This window comes from Numenius arquata, chromosome 12, assembly GCF_964106895.1.
Source record: "Numenius arquata chromosome 12, bNumArq3.hap1.1, whole genome shotgun sequence".
In the NCBI taxonomy this organism is placed as follows: Eukaryota; Metazoa; Chordata; class Aves; order Charadriiformes; family Scolopacidae; genus Numenius; species Numenius arquata.
The window spans coordinates 2,863,437-2,889,000 of NC_133587.1; the positions used below are offsets into that span (position 1 = coordinate 2,863,437).

Genomic DNA, 25,564 nt, shown 5'->3' on the forward strand with positions numbered 1-25,564 from the left:
TTAATTGATGCAAATTGACAAGTACGTATTAGAAACTCGGAAGAATATTATTTATTTTGCTCACCTACTAAACCGGCTTTTCTAATTGCAATTACATCCGCACAATGATTAAGTTGCATCTGTATAATTTCATAAAACCAGTTCTACACTGGTCAGCGGAAGTCAAACACTAAACATCTGCCTTCAACTACACCCAGGTCATTCCAGTAAAACCAAAGGTACTAAAAAAAAAAAAATCCAACTCACGTACTCCAGCTTCAGGCTAAATTTATTCAACACCTTGTACTCAACAGGCCATAACAATTCTGATGTACAGACACACAAAGTATTTTAAATAAATCGAAAAGTAATACATATATACATTAAAAAAAAAAAAACAAAAGGGAAGGAAATAATTTCTGTAATCTTTCTCCCCTTCTTGTTTAGGACCACCCGGTGTACCTGGAATTACTAAAAACGGTCGGGACGGTGCTCAGGGCGAACCCGGTCTTCCAGGGGATCCCGGGACTCCTGGTGCTATCGGGGCTCAGGGAACTCCAGGAATATGCGACACCTCGGCTTGTATGGGAGCTGTTGGAGCATCGACTTCCAAAAAATCATAAGACAACATACAAGAAGTGGAGAAGTGACTGAGTATTTAAATAAACAGTGCATTGTAAGAAACCAGACAGAATCCTCCTAGTGCTAAATGGACAGATGTTCCTTCTATTGTATTAAGTGGAGACTTTGACACAGTTCTATGAAAAAGAAAGCATCAAATTTGAAAACTTTAATTACAAGATGCTTTATGAGTATTTTCTCCCTCCCCCCGCTCCCCTCCCCCTGCCCCCTTCCCCCCCCAGTTATTTCCCAGAATTTTTACTGCTAAACCACCTCACCTTCCCTTTCTCCCTTTGTTCATGAGACCTGCAAGAGGAAGCAGTGTTCCTTTTTCCATCATCCCCCCCCAACTCTACTTAAGATCCTGAATTTTCTGCATAAATGTTTGAGCCTTGTGGGATGAATCCCTTGGTCTGTGTGCTGAGACACAGGGTAGTCAGGGATTCGGGCACCTCACTGCTACTCCCATCAGTGGAAATCAGCATTTAAATAGCCCATATTAAAATATCTTAAGATTCTGGCCTAAGTAAAGAGCACAGATATGTGTATGCTGTCAATTATCAATTGTCAGATGACACCTCAAATATTTGCCAAGACTAGTAAACAGTAATCCTCTTGCAATCAAATTCTGCAAAGGGTGTAATATATATATTTTAATTTACAGGGGAGGATTTTTGTCTATTTCCATATGATAATAAAAGACATTAAGTAACAGCATTTTCACGACCTCTACTTAAGCTATTTGCACAGTAATTGTGGCTGCAACCCCAAATAAGAGAGGATGCTCTTCTGAAGTCCAGCCAAAACCACCTGTACGAACTGTTGTAAAAATAAAAGGAGATTTTTTTTTTTTAACCTTTTCTTTGTGATGGTGTAAGTGTCATTATACACAGCAAATTAACTCAGCTGAATGGCGTTTTCCAGAACTGGCTTTACTAGGATTGTTTGGAAATAAATTGCAGCAAAATCGTCCATATCCGTGATTTAAAACAAGATTATTTTGGGAGACCTTTTTGGACTTTAAAACCTGCCAGCATCATCTATCTTAAAAAATTAATAAAACCACTCTCAGCTCACACGCTATTCTATTTCTGCCCTATATGCTAAAACTTATGAACAGAGGAGTCATATTAATCTTAAAATATGAAAATAGTTTCTGCATTTAAATAATCTACTGTTTACAATATACCACTCTTGGACTAAATTAACAACATAAGAACCACACATAAGTTGTGTGATAGACATTAAAAACAGGACTGTATTTAAAAAAAAATATGCTAACACCATTGGTTTACTCTTTGGGACTGAGTATATTAAAACATGTACGGTAAATATGGACTTCATAGTATCAGCACAGTTTAGAAACCATGCACTGACCCAATTAACCAATACAGCCTTGACATTTTTAATGGAAAAAAAATGGCCATTATAAGGTTGTAGCCAATTTCTTTTTACACTTGAAGAGTACATTTGCATCTAGTCATTAAAATAACAGGACAGACTGATGTTCTACAACTCTACCTAACTGTACTGTGGCACCTTTAAAAAAAAACACCACAACCACAACACAACCAAAAAACCCCAAAGCAGAACCAGAAACAGAAAAAGAACGTAGGTTTTGGTAACTAAAGGGGAAAAATACTTAGCTGTCGTGACATTTTCTTGTAGCTTCTGGTCCCAAAGCCCCTTTAACAGAGCACTGATCACTATTGCTGGTAGCTAACTTTCGTTTCCATTTTGAATAATTCCGCTTTAAAGCTCTATTTATATATTTTTTACAAGTTACGGTTTGCAATTCATATTCAGGATGTAAACGGAGAGAATAAAATACAGTTTGGGCCACTGTTAGCCAGCCACACTTGTCATGCAACTCAAGGCGGTCAGTTCAGGCTACTTGGTCTCCATAGCCATGCGTGTTTTCCTGCACTGGGCACGTTACAAATGAGTCTGATCTTGCTATTTTTAGCCTCCTGCCTGTTTTACCACAGAACAGAGTCTCAAATTCCTAAAAAAATCAAAATACAAAAAAAATAAAGAACAATTATGTTTAATGTAGGTATTTACTTGAGACCTAAGCTGTTTGTTTCACTAGTGTTTTGGAAAAAAAATAATATGCCTTTAGTAGAAGTGCTGAGGAGCCGTAGCAGTATCTATACTTACTCCAGCTACTCCCTTAAGATACTTAATAGAGCCAGGCTTACTCTGGGGCTGGAGCTACTGGTGCGGTGCTGGAAGCTGATCATGGGCAATATGAGCCTTTACGGCTCTCACCCGCTTTGAGATCGTGTGGGCATGTAGCTGTGAGTCCCATCACTTAATTACCAGCTCGAGAAAATTAAGGAGGGGAGGCTGGGGAGGAATGACTGAAGAGGATCTCAATTCTACATTGCTGCCCTGATAGTATCATGCTCAGGAACTGGGCTAACTTTAAAAAAAAAAAAATAATATGAATTTCAATATCTGATTGGAAAACCCTGACTGAGGACGGCCTATGATTTCACACTACTGTGAAACTGTTGTGAGGACAGCTATTAAAAAAAAACAAACCCAAATTTAAAAGGAATTTTCAATGATATAGAGGTCCTTCACAAACAGCATCAAGCAGAAGCGTTCCATATACATTAAAACATTCCATATCTTTATCAAGAACAAAAATGAAATTAGATTTAAAACCTTTTTCAGAGAGTCACCATGCCTTTCCTGAATGTACTTCAGAAACGAAGTTGTCCACTGTAAAGTTGTTGCTTTATCGGTATCGACAGTGCAGAAGGGGACCAGGAGATTGAGTTCATCACAGCAAATCCGGATCCTGCGCCTACGGGGAGACAGGAAACGTGATCAACCCACCCGCCAAAAAGGAGGAAAAAAGTAAAATGAAAGACTACTCACCTGCGCTACAAGCCATGAACTTTGGGGACGTTGTTTTGTTTGCTACAAGCTTTGTGTTTGCGTATTAGTCACGTTATATGCAAGTTACCTTTATAGAATTGGTTAAATGGTTTGAAATATCTCTTTTTGTTTGTTTACAAAGTAACAAAACCAAAGACTGAAACATACGTATTTTTTTTTTACTCTAACAAACACCAACCCCTCACCACCTGCATTGCTTTTTCTTGTTTTACCTAAAACAAAGTATGTCAAATTTACATTTTACTCTGGATAATGACAGCAGTGTTACAGTATCCGTATTTTAGGCTTCAAGAACTCCTGCCTCGCCACTCCTCGTGGAACTTACCTTCTGTCTCTCTCCATGCGGTTATGTCTCTCCCTTCGCTGAGCGATCCCGTCCTGTGTCCCACTCTGCACCTGCAGACTGGAATGTGCCTGGGCGGGCTGCCAGGGGCCCTGGGCAGAGGCAGCACTCTGGTTATCGTCACGCATATTCTGAATTTCACTCAGAGGTTTGCGATCTACGTTTGTATCCGACGGGCTGATTCGGCTGCAACTTCTTCTGTTTATCGCTTGCTTGCATATGGCATCTTCTTGGAAAAACAAAGAGGAAAAGAAGAACCTATTTATAATCCTCCCACTAATCACTGAAAATTAAGATCATGGAAAATATTTTTTTTTAATGTGGAATAACCTTTGAAGGTTTATCGCCAGCCTAGATGAACTCTTACAGCACTGCATGTCCTTTGGAAGCCCAAAGGCACTGCTGGCTGTTTCAAAACCCACCCGGCTTCTATTTTCTCAGAGAACCCAACGAGACCGTGCCTGCCTTTGAGAAGCGTTTGAGGCAGGACTTTAGATGTTCCTGACTGGATCTGCTTTATCAACTTTGGGGTCAAAAGTGTAGAAAGAAACCAGTTGCTTGCTCTATCCCTGAATTTTTCCAAGGTACTTAGCAACCTTGCGTCTTCTCATTTCAAGCTAAAGAACTTCTAAAGTACAGCTAAAATTATAGGTGTTGAATGCTTTTGGAGAAATCTACTCCCATGCTCCCTAAGCACATCTCAGATAATAAAACCCACACCTCATATGATTCACTAGAATCATATTCATTTGTAAAAAAAACCACAAAAATTCAGAAAAAATGTAGATTTGAAGGCCAAGAGAAAGCGAAGTGAAAAGAAGATAAATGGTTTACCTCCAACTTTAATCCAAACTTCCTCAGGCAACGCTTTATTCATAGCACCTACTGTCTGTTTTGTGGACTCAATTTCCTGATAGCAGAACGAGAATGTCTTTGGTATCCCAAGGTCTTGATGTTTGGCAGCTTCCAAAATAGTGCAAGATGTTCCCGAGGCCTGTGAAAACCAAACCAGAAATACTTAGAGGACTATATACATAAAAAAGAGACTATTTTGATATCTTCCTGTTAACTTAAGTTTTAGCCCCATGATTCAATGTGTTGTATCAGAATAAATCTCAATTACTTCTGCAGACGACCTCCATAGGATTTTAACAGACTGCTGTATTTTTTGGGGATACCTCTGACATTTCTGAGTGCCTTGCCTCAGAGGTTACTGTGAGTTGGTGAGGGAAAAAAAAAAAGCTTTAATCAAAATTAATTAGAAAAAAAAGGAACCAAAGAAAAAGGTACTAAGTGTCTCCTTGTCACAGAATCATAGAATTGTCAGGGTTGGAAGGGACCTTTAAGATCATCTAGTCCAACCATCAACCTAACTAACTGATAAAAAAACATCACTAAACCATGTCTCTAAGCACTATGTCAACCCGGCTTTTAAATCCCTCCAGGGATGGTGCCTCAACCTCTTCCCTGGGCAGCCCATTCCAAGGCTTCATAACCCTTTCAGTGTAAACATTTTTCCTAGTATCCAATCTGAACCTCCCCCAGCGCAACTTGAGGCCATTTCCTCTTGTCCCTATTCTTGTCTTGAATGGATGAAGCAGATACACTGATAAACTCAAGACAAAAAGTCCTTCCAGTAAGAAATCTAATGGCCTATTGGTCATTACCCGGATGGATGTTATTACAAATAACGTAACTGCCACACAATTGGTTTCTGTGGCAAATTACTTTTGATGGTCTTAAAGATTAACGTAAGAATAAATAAACTGCATTACAGATAATTCTGATCACCCCTTTTGAGCACAAACCTTTGAATTATATTACACCTAAGAGGTTACCACCATTACCATTTGAAATGAGCAGAGCACAAGCAGTGGTGAGCACGACACCCACCTGTGCTTGTGCAGGGTTAGCACTTCCCGCAGCAGAGCAGGCGTTCATGGTAAATAACGGGTAGGTGAACTGTAAAGAAGGTGCGGCGGGCGCAGTCTTATTTTTCCCTAATGCCACACACTTGTTCTCTTGCTGATGAAGAGGAACACCGATCAGTTCTGAGGGCTGGCGAATCAACGTTACTAAACTTCAAAAAAAAAAAAAAACAAAACCAAAAAAACACAAAAAAAAAACAAGACAGAAAAACATACCAGACTGACTACTTGAAAATGAGGGCGGAAAAATTTACAGCTACACATACTTCTAGTAACTATCAGCAAGAAACCACTGTCATTTACTTTCATTAAACAGAAATCATTATTATTGCCATATTGCCTACTTCAGGGACAAAAAAAATTAAAATAATCAGCTGAGAAGGTATTTTATTCTGTGCAGTAACAATTCAGCTCTATGCCTCAATAAACTGTTTTATCAGCACACTAATACAGTTACAGGGCCAGATTGTAAACCACTATTTTTGCTCAAAATTTCCCCACAGTCAGGCCTCCATACTGTAACACTCATCAATTGCTCTTAATATTTTATTAAAATCAACAAATTTACTTTGCTTTTAGCGAGTTGCATGTTAAAATTAGGTAATGTTCTTCTCTCGCCTTTACTTACATTACATGTTGTTATCAAGAATGAAGTCATTATTAATTTTGGAACTACATTCTGTACCATTTGTGCAATTATAGAGAGGGGCCTCATCTGAGCCAGTGGAGTCGCAGCCACGTTTGACTGGCACAATTTAAAAAAGCCCAATCGATCATTCCCATATATTAAAAAAAAAGTATCTTTCTTAGGTTTCAGGTAGAAAATCAGTTTTGAACTATATGATGATACATAGTTTAATAACATAAGCTAAAATTAATTGCAACACACTTGTTAAGAGTTACTCCAGATTCTTGGGGTTCTTGACATCTGGGGTTTTCTGTCTGGATGCTGTTGAATCTGTCTTCCAACCGAACTCTGACTGCAGATTTAGATCTAGGCTCTGGTGCCAGTGCCGAATTTTCAACAAGTATGTTTTCTTTATTCGCCCCATCAAAATTTTCATCACGTTTAACTTTTACTAAACTGTATCCTGGGACTTCTACAGAGCTACCGTTAGACGTTTTATCTGTTCGGCTCAAAGGGAGGTTAGACTCGCTCAGTAACATCATCCTGAGCTCCTGAAAGTCAGCATAGCCCAAACGCGGGTTTGAACTCAGCAAACTGCTGTCAGAAGTTAACCCCGACTGACAGGGAACTGGGTAAACCGACTGGTTCCCAGAGCTGTTTGATGAACACCCCTCCTGACTGCTGTTCAGTGAGGTCTGGTGCAGAGGGGGGTCTGCAGAGTTACCAGGCGAGGAGAAAGAATTGAGCCTAGCTTCCACTTCACCTTCACTAGCTTGTGCCTCCGCATGCGAGTAAAGTATGTGCTGCAGCTGGGTATATTCAATTTCCATCATCTCCACCAGGCTGACGTCTGTGGTGGTGAAGCTAAGATTTTGCTCACCAAAGGAAACGTCACTTGAGCTTCCAGGTCCACCAGCCACCGGAGCGGGATCAGGAACGCTAGCTGTGCTTTGAGGGATGGAGGTCTGAGGCTCCTCTGGGGCTGATCCTGACATGACTACAGTAAACCTAATCAGTTCCCAACGTCTCTTTCAACAGTAAACCACAAAACCTGCGAGAATTATCAGTACTACCCATGAAAAAAAAAAAAAAAGGGCAAAAAAAACCAAAAACCGCACTTAATATCGATTCTGTAGCACCGTGAAGTAGCAAAGGAAGGAAGGAGCTCCTGTACCGGACAGTCTGACCGTGTGTCCCCCCCACCCAGGCCCGGGGAAGCCCGCCCTTCCTCCCACCGACACGGCTGCTCACGACAAACGGGCTCCACCGGCGCAGACCGGGCCCGGGGAGGGCGGCTCCGGGCACTCTGCTGCCTCCGGCTCCCTCAGAGGGGCCCCTGCCGGCCCCAAGGCGGCCCGGGGGGCGCGGAGGGACAGGCCTCGCCTGACTGGAGCCGGGGGGGAGCACCTCCCTCGTCACCCCCACCCTCCCCCCGCAACGTCCGGAGGGCGGAAGACGGCCTGGGCAGCGGCGGGGAGACTCCGGAGGGAAGGCGGAGGAGGGAGGGGACCCCGCCGCCCGCCTCAACCCACCCGACGGCCGCGGGCAGCGGCCAAAACCCCCCACACCGACCCGCCGCCCGCGCGCCGCCCCCAACCGCCGCGCGCAACCGCCGCCCGCCGCGCGCCTGCGCTCCCCGCCCCGCCCTTCAGGCCACGCCCACGGTTCCCTCAGGCCACGCCCACACCCCCTCAGGCCCTGCCCCGTTCATCAGGGCGCCCCCCCCCCCCCCCCGCCTCAGGGGGAGCCGTGGCTTGGAACCTCGCAAGGCCTCGCTCGCCACGGGGTGGTAGCCCGGTAGCCAGCCCTCCTTCCCGGCCTGCTTTGTCCAATTGGGGCTGGAGAACACCGGAGAGGCGGGAGCGGTGGAGCCCGGTCCGTTAGGGAACGTCCGGAGCAGGGGAATGCCCAGAGGGGAGAGAGAAGGCTCCCGAAAGTCGCCACCTCCGGCCCTCCACGTTACCTGCCCCGAATAAATAAGAGAAATGTTTTAAAACTGAGAGAAAAATCACACGCAGGGTTTTCATGTGATTTTTAGAATGCCTACAGTTAAGCACCAATAGGTAGTGATGTCCCGCAAAACATCTTATTTCATTAACCCCCGGGGAAGCGAAACCTGGGCCATCGGGCCCTTGGGGTGGCTGCCGTGGCTTCTTGGGAAAGTGTCAATATTTAGAAAATAATATACAAATACAGATTTAAGAAATGGACAACAGTTCTCTGTAGATGTTTATTCTACTTACAGTAACAAAAACCTGTGAAGTCCCATATTTTAATGTACAGTGATATATTTTGCCATATAAAATACAATTTACAGAAATGTCTATCAAGTAAACCTAAACAAACACACTTACTTTTTGCATACTTTTATGTATGTCTTTAAATTAGAAACATCTCATTAAGAAAAAAAAAAAAAAAAATAAATCTTACACCAAAGTAGATGTTTGCATTTAATAACCACCTGTCTGCCTTTCCACGGTTTTGTCTCCAGGTTCCGGATACCCCCGATCATTCCAACCAGCAAATCCTCGATGGAGAAGGACGTTGAAGATGCACCGACGCGTGCAAGCTGTGAGTGAGATACACGGCACGCACGCTACTTGTGACGTACCCTTCAAAATGCAAACGTTTAGAGGGATCTAATTTTAACTTTTCCAAAACTCTTTTATAAAAATATCAAAATATTTACCCAACTGTTCATCTACGCGGTCAAATAAATTAGCGGGGTTTTTCATTTCATGCTTTAGAATTACGGACTTGAAGAATACACGGGGAAGTAGCGATGTAATGGATTTCACAGTGAAAAACCTCCCTCTGGACTCACAACACGAAGTAGCACCGCTCTTCTTCTCAAGCTTAATGCAGTTATACCTTTTTCATTGGAGTTTTATATACACTACCAGCCTAAGGGGGGGGTCTAACAACAAAACAGTGATTTTTTTTTTATTTTTTTTTTTTTTTTCCAAGAGCGAAACACTTTTAGAATGAAAAATACAATAAAATGGGGACGTTTCTTAAGTCTATGGCAAAATTCTGCAAAAACAAAACGAAACCAAAAAATGGCTCCACTAAATCAGTTCAACTGAAGTCACAGATTTAGTGGCCTATTTAAGCAACTTATTCTCCTTCCCTTTGGTATGCTAATTCGTTTGTCATCTTAGCCTTTTTCAAATAAATGTCTGATGTTTTTATAAGTTTTGCTGGTTATAAAGGTGCTACTCTCGTATGTTCTTCAATTACAGATTTGTAAAAATGCGACATTTAAAACCCCTCAACCTCAGGGGAAAAAAAACAACACCTAAGTCCAACTTGTTTCTTTGCTGTACACTTAACAGATGGATTCCAAGACACAAAATACCTGTATATAAAAAGGAAGATAGTGCACTTTAAGCTTATAACATTCCATTTTCAAATCCTCCGTCAGTCACAAGTAATTATTAACACTGTTCTGCAGCCTTTTCCTAAATACACACGACCCTTCCGTTGTAAGATAAACTCGACAGCAACAGTGGGACGCCCTTTTTTTTTTAAAGCGTGTGCTGTAGGAACAACGTTGACACCAAAATATCACGTAAATGAGATGTAAAGGTATGGCTCCTAAGGTCTGGATTAAATTCTCTTATAAAATTACAATTCAAGTTACTGGAAAACATAACTTTATAATCTTAAAAAGCAATATGCTCTTCTTAGACTTTTTCCATTTGTGTACTGTAAATGGAAATTTTAAGATAAAGATGCAAGTAGAAAAAAACCAAAATTTCAGTACAGGTAACGCTGTGAATTTTTATAAGAAAAACATTATGCACAAAATGCAGCAAGTGAAAGTCCAGTATGTTCTTGCCTTTTATCTATTTGAGTATTTTCATTCACAGTTGATCAAAAATTGCTAATTTGTCAGTACATTTTGTAAGGCGAGTTTTACAACAGCATTTTTGTAAAGGTGAGAATATACAGTATGTACAGAAGATGCTGCCTCAGTCCTTGCTGTGTTGTAAATTAGTTATGGGAAATATCAATCATATTTCTATGACTGATTAGCGGAAGATGAAGCTTCTGTTTCTGGTGGCTTCTGAGTTTCTTTCGATGTTTCTGGCTTCATCTCTTTACCGGTTTCCTTGCTCTTACTCCGATCTTTCCGGTCTTTCCCTCTCTCTCTTTCGCGATCTCTATCTCTCTCTCGATCTCTCTCTTTTTCCCTGCTTCGATCCCGGTCCCTGTCTTTCTCTCTGTCGCGATCTCTGTCTCTGCTTCTCGACCGCTCTCTGTCACGTCTTCTGTAGGATTCTCTCTCTCTGGTTCGTGCTCTGTCTCGGTCTCTGTTTCTTTCCCATTCTTTTCCCCGCTCTGAATCCTTCTCTCTGTCTTTGTTTTGGTTTCTGTCTCTGTTTTTATCCCACTCCTTGTCTCTGTGTCTCTCCCAGTCCCTGTCTCTGTTCCAGTTTCTGCCACGGTCTCTGTCCCAAGGTCTGCCGTGTTCTCGATCCCTTCGTCTTTCCTCAAAGCCTCTCCCTTGTCGATTATCTCCTTGCTGAGGCTCCGGCTGATCTAAACCCTTGTCTTTATTTCCTCCCTCATATCTCTCTCTCTGTCTCCCTTCAAACGTCTGGCCTCTAAATTCAGGATTTTTGCCTTCTCGGAAGTCAGGTGCTGCCCACTGTCCTTCTGACTCAGATCCCTGTCCAGAAATATTGGAAAGAGATGCAGATGGCCCAGTTTCCTCCCACATCTCTTTTCTGTGGGATGGTGGATGGCTTGGCAGGTCCAGGAGTGGTCTTGGGGGCGGCTTCATGCCTTGTTGTGACTGACCTTGGAAATGAAATCTAGAAGGGGGAGGTTCATTTTCTTCTGGATACAGGCCAGGTGTGGCTCCTCTTGGTCCTCCAAACTGAAGTGGTGCTGGGCCTCTCTGGTTGGCAAATCTGGGTGGTGAACTCCCTCTCCGTTCCTCATATGGCTGTGGCAAAAGTCCTCTTGGACCAGGGATATGATTTGGAGCTGGACCTCTCTGCCCTTCAAACTGATTTGGGTGAGGCCCTCTTGGTCCCCCAAAATGACTCGGGGCTGGACCTCTTGGCCCTCCAAACTGAGGGCCCCCTCTCTGTCCTTTAAACTGACCTGGTGGGGGCCGTCTTTGACCTCCAAAAGGAAAAGGTGAAGGTCCTCTGTTTCCCATAAACTGAGGTGGATCTGGTCCTTCGAACTGTCCTGGAGGCCGGATCATGTCGTTATATTGGGAATCTGAGAATTCCCTTTGTTCCATGTGAGGTTCCCTATGATCTTCAAACTGAGATGGTGACATTCCTCTTGGAACACCATGATAAGGAGGCGCAGGGCCCCTATTATCACCAAAGAGAGATGGTGGTCCATGCTGTGCAGAAAATAAGGAAGGAATGGGACCCTTCTGACCTCCAAACCTTCCAGATGGAGGTCCTCTTTGCCCATCATTATTTGGAGAATCGTGCTCTTCAGAGAACTGTGGTGCTGGTCCTCTAAAATTAGGTCCATGAGGTCCTCCCGGTGCATTGACCATCAGTGGTGGCAGAGGCCCCCCCTTCTGCCCAGACAAAGAAAATGGAGGTCCACCTCGGTTTTCTTCAAAGTGCTGTGGGGAAGGTCCGCCCTCACCGTGAACTGATGGAGATTCACTTTGTTCTACAAATTGATGAGACTGAGGATTTCTTTGTTCGTCGTATTGCACTGATGAAAGCCCCCTGTCTGGTTCAAAGTGACCAGCAGCATTTTCCTGAGAAGTAAACATTGCATTTGAAAAAGAATCCCTTCCCATTACATCGTTGGACTCATTTGACCATGACTGCAAAGACTGACCGTCGCTTGATGCAGAGAAATTAGGCTGAAAAGATGTACTTGGAGGTGTTGGAAGCAGCACTTTACGTAAAGGCTTGGATGTAGGAGGTTCTCCAGAAACTGTTTGACTCACATTTTCCAAACTAATTTGAAGAGTGTTTTCAAATTTGCTATTAGATGCCTCTTGCTGGGACACTGTGGAAGCCTTTTCAATGGAAACCCAGTTATCGCTAGTAAAACCAGGCTGAGCAGCAGCAATTAAAGTCTTATCTTCCTTACCAAGTGAAGTCTGCAAAGTATTGGGAAAACTTGCAGTCATTTCTCCCGTGGGCATCTCGTTCTGCACCACCTGCGGCTTTATTCGAGAATCAACGTTGTCATTAGTCTCTGTCGCCATTCTTCTGGCCTGCCGAGGATCTCTGTTCTGCCTTGGGTCACAGCCCTGGTTTAAAACTTGTGCTTGTTGATTTAAAGATGAAGGTAAATCGACTTTTTGGGTAGCCTGCTGGTCCTGATGGAATAATTCAGCCTTCATCAGGGAAGATTTTGGCGGTGGTGACATTAAAGCATCAGACACTGAAAAATGAGCCATTGACACACCAACAGCTGCTCTTTGTTGCCTGAGGGCTTCTTCTTGTTCCTCTAGTTGTCTTTTCTGTTCTTCTATTTGTTTGTTTAATTCTTCCAACATTTTTTGCTGTTCTACCAGGGATGAGGATGCAGATAAATCGGGCACGTATGAAGCAGATGTTTCCGAAGAATTACTTTTAGTGTCTGTATACATTTTGTTAGGTAAATCATCAACGGTAACTTTTGCTTCTTCCAAGATGGTTTCATCTTCTGGATCGTAGGCCTCATCCTCTAGTTCTGTTGCATTGGATGGCTTTTCCACATTATATCGTTTTTCACTCTCACCAGTCTGCATTTCAAAAGCTTTCTCCGGACCATACTCTTCTTCAGGATCGTACGGTCTGTCATCCTCCTCCTCCTCTATCGCTCTGTCTTTCGACATCTGCCCAAACTGTTGCACGATGGGATCTAGCAGAGGAACAGCTGACATTCCTCCATCAGCAGGGGCTGGACCTTCCTGATTCGCAGACTGGACAGTTTCAGAATCCTTAGCAAGAGGCTCAAAAGTTTTCTTTTTTCCAAAAAGCGTCTGCAGGATGTGCTCGAGGGGGGTGGCGGTCTTCGAGGCTGAAGACTGGGGAGCAGTGACGCTTGCAGGAGCAGCGGTTGAAACTGGTGGGGTCACAGTAGCTGTGCTTCCACTTTTAATCGAGGAGAGAATTTTTAACACTGAAGGTGTAACTGCTGAGGTGTCTGGGACAGGAAGCGGAGGTGGAGGCGGAGGAGATCCAGGTGGTGTCGTACTGACGGTTGAATCTGAATAAAGTGTGTATTTTGGAGTTTTCTTCTCTTGCGAAGCAGCAAGTGGCCCTTTAGAGAACAGCGATGATTCCGTTTCATCGTGTGCTTGAATTCTGCTTCGCTTTTCCTCCATCTTTTCCGCTTCAACGCCAGAGGCAGGACGCTTCCCCTTCTGACAGATAACCAATCCAAGAATTAGATTTGGCCGAGAGGACTCGAGACCTGAAAGAGAACACAAAGACCGTACATGTAAAAACCCAGTTTTTAATTATGTTTTCAGCAGAAACTTCTTATTTTATATAGTGGCAGCCACAAAAGTCATAAAGACAACAGTTTTTCTAAATTCCATTAGATGACCTCCTGGCAATTTTCATTAGTCCATAAGCATATGCATCTATATTTCTTTACTTTTTATATATATTTGTATATAAGAAAAGCAATGTTTTAATTCCTCCCTTGACATTTTTAATAGATGGCAGCAACAGGTATGACCATTAAAAAGCGATCTCTGCAAATGTTCAAAACCAAAGAAACTTTTTATATTTTTTATATTGTTACATTGTTTTTGTTGTTGTTCAACCTACCCCTGAAAAAAATCACACATTTACTTTTAAATAGTTTGCAAATATGTTGCCTACACAGAGATATTGAAAAGTGAGAAAACCCGGGCTGAACTTTGTAACTATCTTTCTTTTATAATCCCTGCTAAAAGACTCCACTGACGTTTACACCAGGCTATAAATATTTTGTCTAGCTCTAAGTTAAACAAACACCAGTAATTGCTAAGAAAATAACCTCAAACCAACTGTGTTTGGAAATAGTATTACAGCTTGTAACCTGCTCCCTGTTTGTTTGGCTTTTTTCAGCTCGATATTGTTTTAAAACAGGATGGAAGCAGCGAAAGTGGTAAAGGCAGAAGCAGAGGAGAGGTTGAGCAGACCCGAGTTGGGTGCGTGGGAGAAGGGGCCCTGGCTGCGCTGGTTTTCTCGGTGAGGACATAGTCACTGGGGACGAGCCTGGGACACAGAGGACAAGGGGACCCGAAACCCTCTGTCACAGCATCCAGGTTGATGCCCTAAGGCCTTTCTGTAAATAAAAAACACTGTGAGCAGAATTACTCCTTTGTGAAAGCTTCAGACTTGAGCCCTTGGAGAAGTACATCCAAAAATGATGGGAGAGTTTCTGATAAAGAGGAAAAACGCAAAGGTCTGGAGGTCTGTTCCATGTTATTGTAGTTCTTCCTTTTACAGGCACAGCTCCCACTGGCTCTTGTGGAAGATAAACATGAGCAGAATGAAGGGCAGGGAATAAACCCTCTAACACACAGTTGGTGGCAAATATAGAAAATCTGCGGAGAGGCTATTTAACTTCTGGATTTAATGACTTTTAAAGGGTCCTCATTTGAGGCCGCTGTCTTTCCCCCATATGTGCTATTAGATACGATTTGCATCCAGCCAGGAAGCACCAATATAGAAACACAAACCGATCTGTAAAGTAACAGGCAATATTCAATGTGGTTAAATGGTAAGGCGAGGACACTGACCTACGTTGTTCCATCTATTCGTGATCCTGTAAGTTTTATATATATGTTTTTTGTTCTTATAAAACCAAACCAACTGCTCATTAAGGAATAATTTTTAAATATCTAATTATTAGCACCAAAAACGTTTTGACACCAACAAAAAAACCCCCAAACCCCACAGCCTAAAATCAATTCTAGCAGTTCTGTTCACAATAATTTACTACCTTCAATGAAATTATATTAATATACAAGATCAAGGCACAGGTCAAAAGGAAGACAACTTAACTAGGAAAAAAAAGCATTCACAATTTACAGTCAGAATAGAGTCATTTGTCAGAAATGGTTCACTGTGTGTGAATTTGCTTTATATTTTTTGTTCATATGAATAATGACTCCACGTTTGGTCGGTGCTGACCAGTGCGGAGTCCCTCACCAACTGGTGCTCACCCAGCATCTCCTCGTAGGCACTTGCTGGTTGTCTGTTGTTAAGTTGCGATTATCTAGTTTTATGCAATTAGTCACAATTAATCTCAAACACTGAATAATTAAAATGAACAGGTTTTAAGAATCTATCAGACAGAATATCTAAGAAACAGCAATTACTGAAAAATCAGGTTTGGATCCCTGTAAGAAACAGAGATCAAGGCACTAATTAAAAAAAAATAAATGGTAAAATTTTAACACACTTTCAAGACAATAACTCCAGTAGTAAAGTAGTAACATTAGTTGTATCTGTTTAGAGTTCAGTCATTACAGAAATCCATTAAAATGTTACATTTTGATACTGTAATTTTACAGGACCATTAGGAGTTATGCCTAACCCGCCTTCTACATTCACTCAGTTCAGTGACCAAACACTAAATGTCCCTTTTGACTGGAAACACAAGAGCTGGACCAGCATCTCCAGGGCCAGTCCCATCCCATTTCAATATCCGTAAATAGGTTAAATGCCTGACTTTAGGTAATAAGGACAATGTTGGCTGAGGTCTCCCAAGCACTGCTCAATGACTGCCTTTCCCAATGAGAATTTTAAGAGCGCTGCAGGCTGCACCGGCAGTCGGTAGCTCTCAGTGTTAAATGATTTATAAAATGGTTATTGTCCCTATTATGTATTTGAAGTCCATGTGCTGATTTTATTCAGTTACATCCTGTAGCTAAAGCCATTAAAACAGGATGCACTAAATATTAGCACTGGATGAATATTTGTTTTTCTTACCCTTAAATGCATTTTTCCATTAAATCAGTTTTACCATAGTTATGCATATAATGGCCACATCTTTCCCTACCATCCTCAGCTGGTACGAAGTTATCTGTGAAAGATAAATGCGTAACTTCTGTACCTTGATGACAAACCCACGGGAACGGACTAAGCATACCCGTGGTGTACATTTTTGAACTGCAGAGACCAATACAAGATATTCCTTAAATTTTATCACTGCCATTTTAATATTTGTCCCAATTAATCATGAGAACTAACAACTTAACACCCCTAACTCCAGGCTATAGCTCACTTCCACCACCACAGCACAGCTGCACATCGAGGTACATTTGCTGAATGGGACCGGCTGATATAGAAAATAAGGTTTGTAACCCGTGTTCTTCTACCACTGCTGCTTTTCATAGTGGTATCTGCTGAGGTGAAGACACCTAACTCCCTTCGGAGTACAGTTTGCTCCATTTCTTGCAATTTTTAAAAGCATTCTAAACAGCATGAGAAGATTTCATGCCTTCATACTTTAAGAACAAACCCCCACACTACCTATTGGAAACTACCAAAAGAGACAGATCAACCATTGTGGAATCCTTTGCTGATATATGGCTGTTTTATTAACATTAACTTCTTGTTACATTCCCAACGTTGCCACTAAATCCCTCAATAAATCACTTTCTACTGGTAATAAAGTCTGATTATCCTGTTTTTTTAAGAAGCGCTTTGAGATCTACAGATGAAAGTGCTAAGCAAGGTGTGTATGGGGAACAGACAAATTCACACACAGTGAACCATTGCACAAGGACAATGCAGAAGAGCCCACCGATACAAAAAATCTGGCACAAAGTGACTGAGATCAGTATAAATATGGATAACCTTCCCTTTTCCTCTGTTTTTATATCACCCACGACAAGTTTTTTGTAGATCTACTGCAGTTCAGAAGTCCTCAGTTGTGTTCCACATCCAGTCCATCAGAGAACAGGAGGAATTCATAATCCATAGGTGCCTGAGGGAACTGGCGGATACAGCTGGGATATCCTCTAACTAGGATTTCCGGAGCGACAGGTTTGTTGTCTTCTCCCTCCTCCCCCCTCCGCTCCTATTTATCAAATCACCTGCAGCTCCCTAGAGCATAACGCTTTTGGAGTCCTTGCTAAACTCTACTTGGAGGTACACGATTAAATTTAAGGAGACAATGACCACTTTCCATAAAATATTTTTATTGATCGTGAAAGAAAGGAAAAGCAGCAAATTCCATCAGATGGCATTAAAAAGTACGGATTACATGTCTTTTACGCTGCGGTTTTAATACATACGCAAAAGCAGAAAAACAGCTTACCTGATGTTTGTGCCACCCCATACTGGATCTGGTTTTAAAACACGAACGCGACTTAGCACAACCCTGAGGTAAAAAGGCTGCTATAGAAGTTTCCGAGAAGCGTAAATTGATGGCAGAAGTCAGGCAGAAGTGGGTCTTCTCTGAAGCTGTTACATCTCATGGCCTCTCAGCCGCTGGTACCTTGTTTCTATCGCTACCCTGTAACCCGCTCTGCCTACAAATAGGTATTTCAATTTAAAAACCTGACTTATAAAATTTGCCTCCAGGAACACCACCTGCAAACGATGCCTGCATTTCTTCTGAGCAATTCCCTCCAGTTTTGGAAAACCTCTGCAATTTAAACTCAGCAAAACTAGGCTGACGTTACAAATTTCTCCACCGATACACAGTAGAGTTTGTCTACGTTTGCCAGCCCTTCGATCTAATGAAATCTAGAATGGACAAGTTAAAGGAAGTGTGAAAAGGAAAGCTGGGATTTCTGCAGGAGTAAAAGGAGGCAACGATTTGGTAAGTGCCTCCCTGAAGCAGGTTATTTACTGGTTATTTACAGCAAGAAACTGCAGACAGGTAGAGCCCAGTCCGCGGCCAACTCCCCTCTTGCGTTACTGTCCACAAAGAGGGGTATTTCTTCTGTTCTGGTTGGAAGAACTACTCCGTGAGTTAAGACTCTTTGTTCACATCCCCGTGCCAAGTGTTTTGCACTTGGTGTTTTCATTTTGGGGCTACGAAATGGAACAGACTTGGCCTGCATGAGAAAAATCTCGCCTGAGGATGCAGAGCAAGTGCCCTTTGCAATCTCAGGGAGGAAGGGAGAGCATTTAACTGACAATGTTATCAGTTGTTGAACTCATAATGCCATTAACACATGAAAACCTGTCCCAGGCACTGCTGCTCCTGCATATAACTCTGAGAATGCTTTATTGAGTTTAGTCCTAAACTGGTATTTGAAGCGTAGAGGACAATCAGCTTCTCAGAAAGCTCAGCTCCTGCCACGGTTGCTGTTTCGTACCTACCGTGTCACGTTTTCAAAGCATTGCTCTGACAATGAAGTATTGCCTTCATTGTGACCTGCAGTTCTTCAGGTCACAATAATATAAAATCCCAGACACTTATTTGGAAACTACGCATATGCACCTCCTCCATCCTCAGATGAAGATGACTTCAAATTTTGCAACAGAAGGGTGTTTCGTGGCTGGATTCATTCTCAGTTCTTCTGTCACCATGTTCAACGCACAAAAATATAGAAAACTCAAGCCAAACGTTACCACTGGTAATTCTATCTTAAAATCAAAGACTATAATATAACCTGCCTATTCCAACTACTGCCTGCCACCTGCTAACTTTAAGGAACGTGGATCCTCTTCCCCCCGAACAATCCAATTCTCAGAAGTCAGGGATTTGGCTCGAGTTTGCACCACCTGGAACAAAACACTTCCAGCCCCTTGTGCACTGTGTTGCACGTGCAGATTAACACTCGGCATGAGACAACAACAGTTTAGTGAAACCACTAACGAGTATTACCTTTGTCTTCATGGATTTCTTGTCTCCTCTGTGGGCTAAGTCTCCTGCTTGATTTAAGCGATGGTGAATGGCTTGTAAGAGCCCAGGTTTTGTGGATTTATGGGTTGCTGAAGATTGGGGGGGGTGGGGGTGTTGCCTTTTTTCAATATAGTTCCACTTAGTTGATTTTACAGGTTAACCTCGTTCTCCTAACAGCATATAAGCATCTTGTCGGAAAGGGTTATGTAAATTTCAGACAATTTTCTCTTGATTTATCTTGGATTTCCATTTTTCCCCTATTTACATACTTTAAAATTGGGTTTCTATAAAATAAAATTTAATAACACTTACATTGAACATTCAACAACAACTTGTCTCCGATTGACTTTTGTTTTGTGATTTTTACCTAGTATTTAACCTCCCCTGTTTTGTGCTTACCTGGTCCCTCAAAGGGCAAGAGTTTGGAAGGAATTGGGTCCTTAGAACTCAGGGGGATCAGGTAGAGATCCTTGACATGTCTGTTGTTATTAGCTACAACACCAAAACGACCACGACTGCTAAAATAGGAGTAGAGAGAGATATAGGCAACTTCTTCTTCTTCTGTTGCAGGATGGAAACGAATCAAACACAATTCCTGAAATACAAAAGCAAAGTGGAAAAATTCAACCTGCAACACACCAGCAAATCAAACGGTAAGGGGCGAATTCCAGGGGTAAAAATAAATCGTACATTTATCACTCCATCTACGTTTTCAAGGCTATACTTTCGCTTTAAGAGAGAATTGTTGTTCAATTCATAATATTAAAACAGAATTAGGTTTGTCGTTTTCAGAAATACAAATTACTTGTGTATCTTACATCAAACTAAACATCTTGGGGCTCAAATTAATATGAGAGAAATGGAAAATTCTTAGTTTCATAATTATATCTGGATACTGGGTGTAATTCTTTTCGTTTCTGAAGTGCTTTTAATAGTAAAATCTACTACACACACTTAATGATAAGTTCCTTTAAAATTTGAATTTCAATCTTCAATACTGAATAAATAGATTATTCAATCATTAAAAATGAATTAGTAGTATGAAGATTTAACTCCTATGCAGGAGAGAGCGATCAAGAGGATCTGCAGCTCAATAAACATGTTTCTTCAATGAATCAAAAATTTCAAAGGAATAAGCGATGTCGGTAGTTTTCCAGGTGTGACCTACATCAGCATTTGCTGTTTATTAATTTATAATATAAAAAGTCGACATTTTATATTGCTGTATTTTTCTTCTGGGTTTTGCAAAGGATTTGAAGTGTATACCTTAGAAAGCGACGATTTGAGTTTGCCAACATAATCCCAGACTGTCTTCGGTGAGATCCTCCCACCAATATGAATTGTATCTGGTAAATCCTAAACAAGAAGTATTACAGGGCAGTGTGAGAAAAACCAAACGAGACTAACGACTAAAAAGCAGCGCAGGTTGCCCCATCCCAGCAGCCTAGTGGGTAATGCACTATTACATTTTAGTAAACTTTTATACATACTCTTCAAACTTCAGACAGGCTATTTCTAAATTTTGGGGTGTTTAATTATGGCGCGTTACCACAAGGCTAACAGTATTTATGAAAGAGAAAAAGCACTCCCAAACCAGGCTGGCAGCAAAAGGTCTAAGTTCTGTATGCTCGTTATTAGCTTTGTTTTTATAGGGAAGCTGCTATTTGAAATACAGATGTTCTCCACACTTTCAGTTTCCCAGGAAACGCTGCCCCCGTGACTCCAAGTCACGTGAATTTTAGTGAGCTTCCTCTGTGAGGACAGTGAAATCCATCTTAGCAAAAGCAGTATCAAAAAGAACCACCAACCCTGCTAATAAAAGTCCTAAGACACACACTTGTGTGTGAAACTTCCTAACGGTCACATAAAACGCACTTTGTCAGAGAAACGAGAGAAAGAAAAGCATATGTTTTAGTACAAACCTTTACGCTATCTCATTATTTCAATGTACACCCTCCCAGAATATCATCCAACTGGTTTTATTTGAAAATTAGTAAAAAGGATGATATTTTCAATAAAACTTTTGTAACAGATCACACCAGTGACCCCTCTGGTTTGAGAACAGAACAAGACATCTGCTTTAAAATACCGGCTCTAAAACTTCCAAAAATGAAGCTGAAATAAAGGTATGTCAGTTCCTAACGGATATAAACACGTTTAAAGACATGAGAATTCTTCACAAATTTGTGAGGAATTTTTAGAAGGCTTTTTTTTTTGTTGTTTTCTTGAGCTACTTTTCCTATTACTAAAGGGATGCCATTACCACTGCTCCAGCTTCAATATAATTGTATTTATACAGTTATCCCCAGCCTTTCTCGCAACAGGACCTGAAGCACAGACTGATTCTAAACACAGGAACGTGTCAAGTTCTAACCTCACTAAGATAATCAAAGCACCCGGAGACAGGATATGCTTTAGTGACAAATTTGGCCACGCTTTGCATGTTAATAAATCCTTTCCAAATGGTGTTGAGGCGAGAGAGGAAGAGGGAGGTATCGCTGTCTTGAGGTGAGCGCGGCTCCGCAACACTGCAAAACAAAGCCAAAATGCAAAGGTTACAGAATATAAACAAGAATAGCCCCTTTGTTTCTTTTCTTCCCTCCTCCTATTAAACAAATACTTAATTTCAAACAAATAACTGAATTTTTACTAAATGCTTTGTTAATGTTTTCCATTAACTTGGTCTTAGTGAAAAAAGCAAGGAGTAACAGAAAATAAACTTGTAGCTGCAGACATGCAAAAAGATGCCAAAAGATAGGACTTCTATAAAATTCAGTTTTATAACTGTTGTGATCCTGACTCTATAATATAATTATATTATATTAATTGAGTCACCAATATGCACCCAAAAGACATTCTCAAGTAATTAAGAATATGCTATGAAGAAAAATCTTTTAACTGCAGTTTCATAAGGATGTACTTTGGAATATTTACTTTTAATACTGTATATACTCAGAATATGAAAGAAATCCACTTCCTTTCCAGCAGATCAACTGGTTAATTTTAATTCATATTCCTACGTGCAGATCTAACAGTATTTTAATGTAGGATTAAAACCTGGAAATGCCTTTAAAGCATCTCTGGTTTCTAGAGATTTCTAGATATTAATGTCCACGCAGACTTCTAAGTCTGCATAACACCTTCAAGTTGTATTTATCTGCTGAAACACATTGTAGGATCTTTGCTGCCAACACAGTGATGCTCTGAAAATTTTGCCAACTACAGAAGGTAAGTGAGATGGTAAATTAAAAATCTGAACTAAGCTATCTGAGCTTTAAAGTCAAACATGCCTTTTGATTGGGGGAAAGGGACATGGGACACACAGGACTTTGAAGATAACCACGTTAAAGAGTCGGTAGCTTGGCTTACTGTTAAATATACGCACTTGATATTGGGTGAATGATGAACCGCTAAGTATCTTGGATCTGGCGAGGATGATGGTTTTGTTAATATTGATTTGGGGACAGTCATAACAGGTTTTGCAGTTTCCTGCTTTGTTTCCCCTGTTGAGACTTTGTCAGACGCAGGAGCAGAACGCAGGGCTGGCGTCGTGACACCAGAGGAGCTGCTCATCGCTGTCCTGGGGTCTCTGCCAGAAACCGTTACGGTGGTGACAACTCCCCCAGCACAAGAGGCAGGAAAAGCAGAAGCCTCTTCAGGTACAGAAGGATCTGTGTTGTTGTGGCCCTGGGTTGTAGGAATGTAAGTTCTTTCAACGCTTGGCTGAGAAACTGTTTCTGCCACGGGTGCTGCTTCGGTTTCCATTGCGCTTTCGGAGATGGCCTCTTTGGGGGGCTCTGCCACTGGGGCAGAACTTTCATATTTGGGCTGAACTTCGGGTTTTGATTTCGATTCCACCTTTTTAACTGGAGCCGCTGACTTCATCTTCTTAGCTGGTACTTCATCTTCCGATGCTGAAATCTGACCTATAAATGTATTTCAAAAGCTGTTGATTACTATTTAACAGTGAAATACTTTGGAGAAAAACAAATAAACAAACAACACTCTTAACGTAACAATTCTTTTACTTTGCGAAACGTCAGCGCTGTAGGTACCTGTACAGATTTTGCAGTTCAGGTCAAAAAGGTGGGCTCGATGTTGACTTGTTGTATCCTTCAACATACTGCTAAAAACATCTAGAGCAGGAGCACTGTTTGAATTTGGTGCAGTTCGGGCTGATTCTTGCTGCTCCTAAAAGGGAATAAACACCAAAAAATATTCCAGCTGATCATTAATTTCAACCATAAAAAAATACTTTGGAATACATTAATTAACTTCAGTTCTTTTTTTTTTTTTTTTTTTAAGAAAAATAAAATTAAAGGCTTGGTTAAAGCATATCACATCAGATAGAGTTCTCAAATAACATTTCTGGTGAAAAATTTGAGGCCCTATTTACCGTTTATCTCCCTCGATGTTTTCGTGCTGAAGCAAGAGCCAATACTTACATCAGAATCAGACACTGGCGGAGAATCTTCCATATTTACAACTGACGCATGCTCCCGTTTTACAGCCGTTTTCTTGATTTCATGAGATTTGCTTCTTGACTCTATCACCTGGAAGAAACAAAACCATTTTGGTAAAAAGTCCGCGTATTTATTTTATGATTTTATTCTGTGCTTTGGTATCATTTGGCTGGTTGTAGAGAAAAGGTATATTGAAACTGCACATTATTAGTACTTCATTAAGAAGAAAATGGTGTATTAACATAACATGGGTGGTAAGGGTTGGTGAACTCACTCTTAATTCATAACTAAGGACATAAGGGAAAATTCTGTAACTTACTGCTTTAGCTGGTTTCTCTTTCCATACAGAGAGTTCTTTAGATAGAAGTTCTTCTGGTTTCATTCTCACTAGTTTTGACAGTGAGATTTCCTCACGGAGGACACGATGAAAGAGTCCCTGAAAACAAACCAGACTTTATTGTTATGCTGAGGAGAACCAACCTGGGTGCCTAACAGGGTTTGCAGCGCTGAACAGGAAAAACCTGTTCCAGTTTCTTAATTATCTATTAAAAATACCAGCTAGTCATAAGCAAGTTTGGAAAGGTCCAACAATCAGAAAATCAGGATGAAACAAACACCAAGTATGAGTTTTCCTCATTACCATCAATATCTATCACTATAACTCAACAGGAATGTCAGAAGTTGAGTAGCCGCTTTCCTGTTTCATATCTATTGCAGAAATTAATTTAAAAAAAAAAAAATTAGTTTCAAGTGCTCTCCAGTGAATATTTTTGTCTATTTTATATGTCTAGCATCTATTTTTTTCCTTTAAAAGCGTAAATATGATCATCTAGACAGGTAGTATCCAATGCATACTACAGAAGGTCACAAGAGGAGAAATTACTAAAGTCTGTATTTATTTTAAGAGAGCCATTCTGTAAATAAATATTTCACACCAAATGCCCAAACATAATACATACACGTGACCAACTAAAGCAGACTTTGAATTCCTTGTGGATAAAATATTTTTTTTGAATATTTGAATGGCTTTATAATATTTTTTTTATAGTATAATTCATAAGTCTCCATCTTGAAACTCTTGATCTTGAGGATAGAGTCTGACCTATCATTAAAACCCAAAAGTTTATTTCAGTATATGTTTAGTGTTTAAGGAAATTCCAAACCTGGTTTTTGGGGTCCTTGAGATTGAACATGATGCTCCGGTATTTACTCTTGTATCTGTTGTCCGTAACTTGAAACAAATTAAACATCTCCTTTTCAATATTGAGCGCTACTTTCCCTACTTCACTCTCTGTCATGACCAGATCATCGCTATCATTGACTCTGTTAAAAACAAGAAAGGGCACGTGCATTTGTGTTAGGCATCAATCTTCAGGCAGCATTCATAAAAACTAACTTTTCAGAGGAAGGGGCTGACCTGGGCTCCTCCTCACCCAGTGAGGGCTCAAGACTCCTTTAGGTGACACCTCAAAGCCAAAGTCTATCTCGGCACCTTGAGCTGAGCTATGGCAACCTGGCAGTGCTGGCCACATGGCCACAAAGACAGCCCTTGTGAGCAGCCGTCAGCCTTTACACCCACTCCTGCCCTGAACGACACAAGGAGCCCAAGCTCTTAAGTTTTAGTCCCACATTTCCCACCGTGAACAGCATTTCCATTCTAGAGACAACAGCAGAACGCAGAACTCTGTAGTCCGTCCAGATGGCTGGCATTAGCTTTAATCCTTGTGAGACAATTTGCTTCTATTTGTTTAGCTTATGTTTTTTTATTTGGTGGTGTTTTGTTTTTTTTTCTTTCTTTCCTTTCCCAAGTGACACATTTGTGCACTGACCAGGGTTTGTTCTTGTAGACTGTTACGTTGGGAGGGGAGGGAATCTCCACTAAGCCTTTAACTTTTCACACTGCTAT

General features: G+C 41.2%; 3 protein-coding genes across 3 annotated transcripts in view; 1 reads left to right on the plus strand and 2 right to left on the minus strand.

The window, feature by feature from the left end:
* Window positions 1–657, plus strand: part of COL9A3 (collagen type IX alpha 3 chain) — a 35,206-nt gene extending 34,549 nt beyond the window's left edge. Inside the window, exon 32 of the mRNA XM_074157105.1 lies at window positions 427–657. Within this exon, the coding sequence (XP_074013206.1) occupies window positions 427–602 (176 nt within the window). The 3' untranslated portion in view covers window positions 603–657. The remainder of the gene's footprint in view (window positions 1–426) is intronic.
* TCFL5 (transcription factor like 5) lies at window positions 252–7,950 on the minus strand. The gene is made up of 6 exons (XM_074157106.1): window positions 6,671–7,950; window positions 5,747–5,933; window positions 4,688–4,847; window positions 3,836–4,079; window positions 3,274–3,415; window positions 252–737 (listed from the first exon to the last, which is right to left on the minus strand). Exons 1-6 carry the CDS (start codon window positions 7,402–7,404, stop codon window positions 714–716), a joined length of 1,491 nt encoding a protein of 496 aa, XP_074013207.1. The 5' UTR covers window positions 7,405–7,950; the 3' UTR covers window positions 252–713.
* A 1,427-nt stretch (window positions 7,951–9,377) lies between these two features.
* Window positions 9,378–25,564, minus strand: part of DIDO1 (death inducer-obliterator 1) — a 55,326-nt gene continuing 39,139 nt past the window's right edge. Inside the window, exons 10-18 of the mRNA XM_074157755.1 lie at window positions 24,822–24,981; window positions 23,978–24,094; window positions 23,641–23,748; window positions 23,251–23,386; window positions 22,581–23,121; window positions 21,570–21,723; window positions 20,462–20,551; window positions 19,595–19,790; window positions 9,378–13,807 (exon numbers count right to left, since the gene is read on the minus strand). Of these exons, the coding sequence (XP_074013856.1) occupies window positions 10,434–13,807; window positions 19,595–19,790; window positions 20,462–20,551; window positions 21,570–21,723; window positions 22,581–23,121; window positions 23,251–23,386; window positions 23,641–23,748; window positions 23,978–24,094; window positions 24,822–24,981 (4,876 nt within the window). The 3' untranslated portion in view covers window positions 9,378–10,433. The remainder of the gene's footprint in view (window positions 13,808–19,594; window positions 19,791–20,461; window positions 20,552–21,569; window positions 21,724–22,580; window positions 23,122–23,250; window positions 23,387–23,640; window positions 23,749–23,977; window positions 24,095–24,821; window positions 24,982–25,564) is intronic.

Coding starts and splice junctions, on each gene's coding strand:
- TCFL5 (XM_074157106.1), bottom strand. CDS start 7,404: ATGTCAGGATCAGCCCCAGAGGAGCCTCAGACCTCCATCCCTCAAAGC. Junction 4,848..5,746: donor CTAACCCTGCACAAGCACAG/GTGGGTGTCGTG, acceptor TGGTTTTCACAG/GCCTCGGGAACATCTTGCAC. Junction 3,416..3,835: donor CGCATGGAGAGAGACAGAAG/GTAAGTTCCACG, acceptor GTCTCCCCGTAG/GCGCAGGATCCGGATTTGCT.